Source organism: Musa acuminata, chromosome BXJ1-2 (assembly GCF_036884655.1).
Source record: "Musa acuminata AAA Group cultivar baxijiao chromosome BXJ1-2, Cavendish_Baxijiao_AAA, whole genome shotgun sequence".
In the NCBI taxonomy this organism is placed as follows: domain Eukaryota; kingdom Viridiplantae; phylum Streptophyta; class Magnoliopsida; order Zingiberales; family Musaceae; genus Musa; species Musa acuminata.
Window position 1 is genome coordinate 6,166,716 of NC_088328.1, and position 3,888 is coordinate 6,170,603.

Sequence of the window (3,888 nt, forward strand, 5' to 3'; positions counted from 1 at the left end):
TTGCCGTCAAATTCAAGGTCAAAATTTGGGTTGGGTCAACTCGGCCAATCGCACCGAAGAAATTTCACGAGGCCGACTACCGGCTATTTCCACGGCGTCATCTCCGCCCAACATCGCAGAATCCTCACCGGCGACCGGCACCCTGGCACTGCAGCGCCGTGCGCCGCCTGCCAGCAAACACCTCGGCCAACATCGCCTGCGGCGACGCGGCCTCCGTCGACACAATATCCGATTTCATGACTGTGTTTCCTAATTCGAATTAGGAAACACAGTCAAAATTAACGACCCCTTTCTCAGACTCCAAATCGGATATCATGGTTTCCTATTCCGAATCAGACAACGTAAAGAGTTCTTATATATACTATTGTGCCCTCTAAGTTCCCTTCACCGGCTTGGAGAGAAGTAAGCACAAGGTATGTTAATGGCGGAAGAAATCTACGAAGAGCCTTCCGGAGGATACAAGTTCACACCAACGGATCGCATATTGATTGTGGAGTACCTTCACAAGAAGGCCAATGACGCTCCCGTCCCTCTCGACCTCATCCCCGAAGCAGACGTCTATGCTCGAGAGCCATGGTGGCTGAGCTACGAGTTCGAGTACGCTGCGGAGAAGGGCGAGTTCTACTACTTCACCAGGATGAAGCGGTCCAACGCTTCCAACGGCAGGCTGAGCCGCATCGTCGGCGGGTTCGGCCACTGGAGAGCGAGCATCGAACGGAAGAGTGTCACCGACGAGGAGGGTCGCGTCATCGGGACTCGTATGGGTTTCAAGTTCTTCGTAGATGTGATCGATCGCCAAAGCAACAAGAAGAGGACCACGGGCACCAAGTGGGTCATGTACGAGTACAGGCTTTCCGGCCATTTGGCCCATACGCGTGTGGACAAGGAGGTGATCTTGTGCCACTTCAAGCCGTCGGGAAGGGGCATCTTCAGCATCGGGCGGCAGCCTACACATCAATATGAACTGAGCTCGGGGTGGCAGAGCGAGGAAGCCTATGCCGACACAACGCATGGTGTTAATCCCAGCTGTGACACCATGATCAAGGCGGAGGAGGCTGGCGGTTTCGCAGCTGCATCTCTCGCTGCGACGCCGCTGGGGCAGCAAGCAGGATACGAACACGACCCCACGCCTGTGCAGCAATTACTGCTGCCCTTGAGCGCCGCCGTGCCACCCCACGCAAGATACGAATTTGATGACCTGCTAGAATCGATTGTGGATAACACCAGCAAACCTAATGTGTCAGGGCCGGTCATGCAAACTGCAACGGCAGCTTGCTATGACCGCCGCCGTCCGTTGTCTTCTGCGCAAGGCTGGCTGGCCCAGAATCCCTTGGTGGAGGGGAACAGCACGCCGTATCACGAGGATTCACCCAGGAAGAATCTGACGGGCAGCAGCAACAGTGGATGGACTCTGCAACAGAGCGGACAATCACAGTTTTCTTGGGTTGAAGACAGCAGACACTGCTTTCGAAGCCGCCGTATTGCAGAGTGGAGTCAAGTGCACTTTGCCAATCCATCTGAAACAAGCTACAACAATGGGCAACCAGTTCTGACTAGGAGCAGCAATAAGCAAGGGTCACCGGAGCCAACCGTCTTCAACGACGACTCAGGCACTTGAGGCACACAAACCATATGCATCACGAGAGAGAGAGATGGTATTGCTTCCTGCAGGAGTTAGCGTTGTCTTCTTCTTTTACGCGTGTGTTTCGCGTGATATAAAATAATTCCACTCCGTACGATGTTCACAAACATCTGAAATAATATTTGGTCATACAGTTCACAGAAACAATAATTCTATTGGCATTTCGTATTATGTAGCAATTATTAAAGATTCTAAATATTCATAAAATATGATAGTTGCATACCCAATATACTATTAAATCAGAACCCACACGAGTGTGTCATACACACCCATTCCTATGCTTAGACCAAGTTCTCTAACTGATCAAAGACGCTTTTGCTGAGTCTAGATCAAAACTAATATCAGCCATTAAAGCAAGATATGGCTCACTAAACCAAGTCAAATGTCAACTGCTAAAGCACCAATCCCAACCATAGAAGCAAAGGGCGACTTATCCATGTTAGCTTCATATCAGCACACCACTTGATTAAATTCTAATTCAAGTAGGACTCAGGCCTCAGAAAAAAATGGATGGCTAGAATAAAGCTACGCATGCAGGAGAAGCACACCTCCTTGTGTGCGAGTAACTCTTTGCGCACCTAAGAATTACCTCATTACCTGGTCTCTAAGGAGTCCTGATCACTTTAGGATTCTTTCAATCATAGCTTATAACGTAAGGAGGTCGCAGCCCCTCTTCTATCCATGGGGAGATCAAAGAATCATAGCCTTCCTCAAGTTGTATGTGTCTAGGTTGAACCAGCGACTTCCCCAACTCCTCTTCTCTCCATCACAACAAGAGCAGCCATGCTTCTCCTTGATCGAGAGCAGGAGAGGGAGAGATTAAAAAGAGGAAGAGAAGAAAAGGAGAAGCAAAAGACAACAAGCAGCAACATCACCTTCCATCTGCCTTCTTCTTGATAGGAGCCTCTAGGAGAGTCTAGGCCCTCATCTTCGACCCTTCTAGCAAGTCAATTTCCTCAATGTTTTCCTAACTTTATATCATAGCCCAGGAGAAGGTCTTAATAGCAGAAAACTCAACATAATAGCACCAAAGCTTGCAACAATCGATTTTGCTAAGAGATAATATGCTCAACTTATGGTAGAAATCCATAGTAGAATTCAACATCAACCAGTGACTTTATCTTCAACTCGATATCCAAAGACATGACAAGGGGTGTTATCTTTTGTCTTTTGCAGCACAAAGGCGTGTTGTCGATTGAGAGATTAAGAAGGAAAGAAAAGGGAATTGACAGCAAGCATTTTGTAGCCATTTGTCCATGCTTGCCATGCAAGAACTTCTAAGCAATTATCACTCAAAAATTCTTTGCTTTAGTTTCTAATTTTAAATACTTTAAATTCATAGCAAGAGTTAACTAATTCTTCTTTCTAAGTTATGTTTATTACAGAAAAGATATAATTTCTCCATTAAAACTTTCATCCAAGAAATGGAATCAGATTAATTAAAGATCCTCAAACCCGTACAATAAATTAAAGATACTTTCATAAGCTGTAGTGTGATTAAAATTTAAAAAAAGAAATACTATGTCTCTAAAAATGCATTTCAAAATATTAAGTTCAAAGGCAACAAATGTAAGGTTTTATATATACATATAAAAATCATGATTATGCTCCTATTATGCGAAAAATTTTAATAGTAAAAATTAAAATTAAATAATGATAGATCAGATATATGATGCATATTTTTTGATGTCATTCAGAAAGTATTTATTTGATCTACAAATACGTCATTGTCGGATCCAAAAGTTATAATGATGTCAATTTACAAGAAAAACTACAATCGCCTTCTCTTTTGTCTTTATCCTTCGTAGAACCATTATGAACGATGGATTAGGGACTCAAGAAGATTGAGAATAGATCTATAATCTTAATGACTGGTTGTATATCCCTAAGCGATCCTACCCTTTTATAGGCGAGAGCAAAGGCTCAAGAATTTTAATTAAGAGAGTCTCTCCCATCAAAACCATCGCTTGAGAAATCCTATTATAATTGGACTTTTCTTCTATTGGTCGATAGCCATCGTCAAAATCCAAATAAATTTATAATATATCTTACCTAATTAGATAGCATCATATTATCTAACATTCTCTCACATAACCCATTAATTAATATTATATAAAAATTTTAAAATTAAAATAAATAATATAAAATTTTATTTCAAAATAACTTTACATAATTAGATTCTAAAATTTCTGAAAAGCATTTTATACAAGGCTAGAATTTTAAAATAAGCTAATAAATTAAATAGG

General features: G+C 42.7%; 1 protein-coding gene across 1 annotated transcript; it reads left to right on the forward strand.

The window, feature by feature from the left end:
* Positions 1 to 421: 421 nt before the first annotated feature.
* On the forward strand, positions 422 to 1,618 carry LOC135594670 (protein NTM1-like 9). Its single transcript, XM_065085096.1, has one exon. The coding sequence runs from the start codon at positions 422 to 424 to the stop codon at positions 1,616 to 1,618; it is 1,197 nt and encodes a 398-aa protein (XP_064941168.1).
* The last annotated feature ends 2,270 nt before the right edge of the window (positions 1,619 to 3,888 follow it).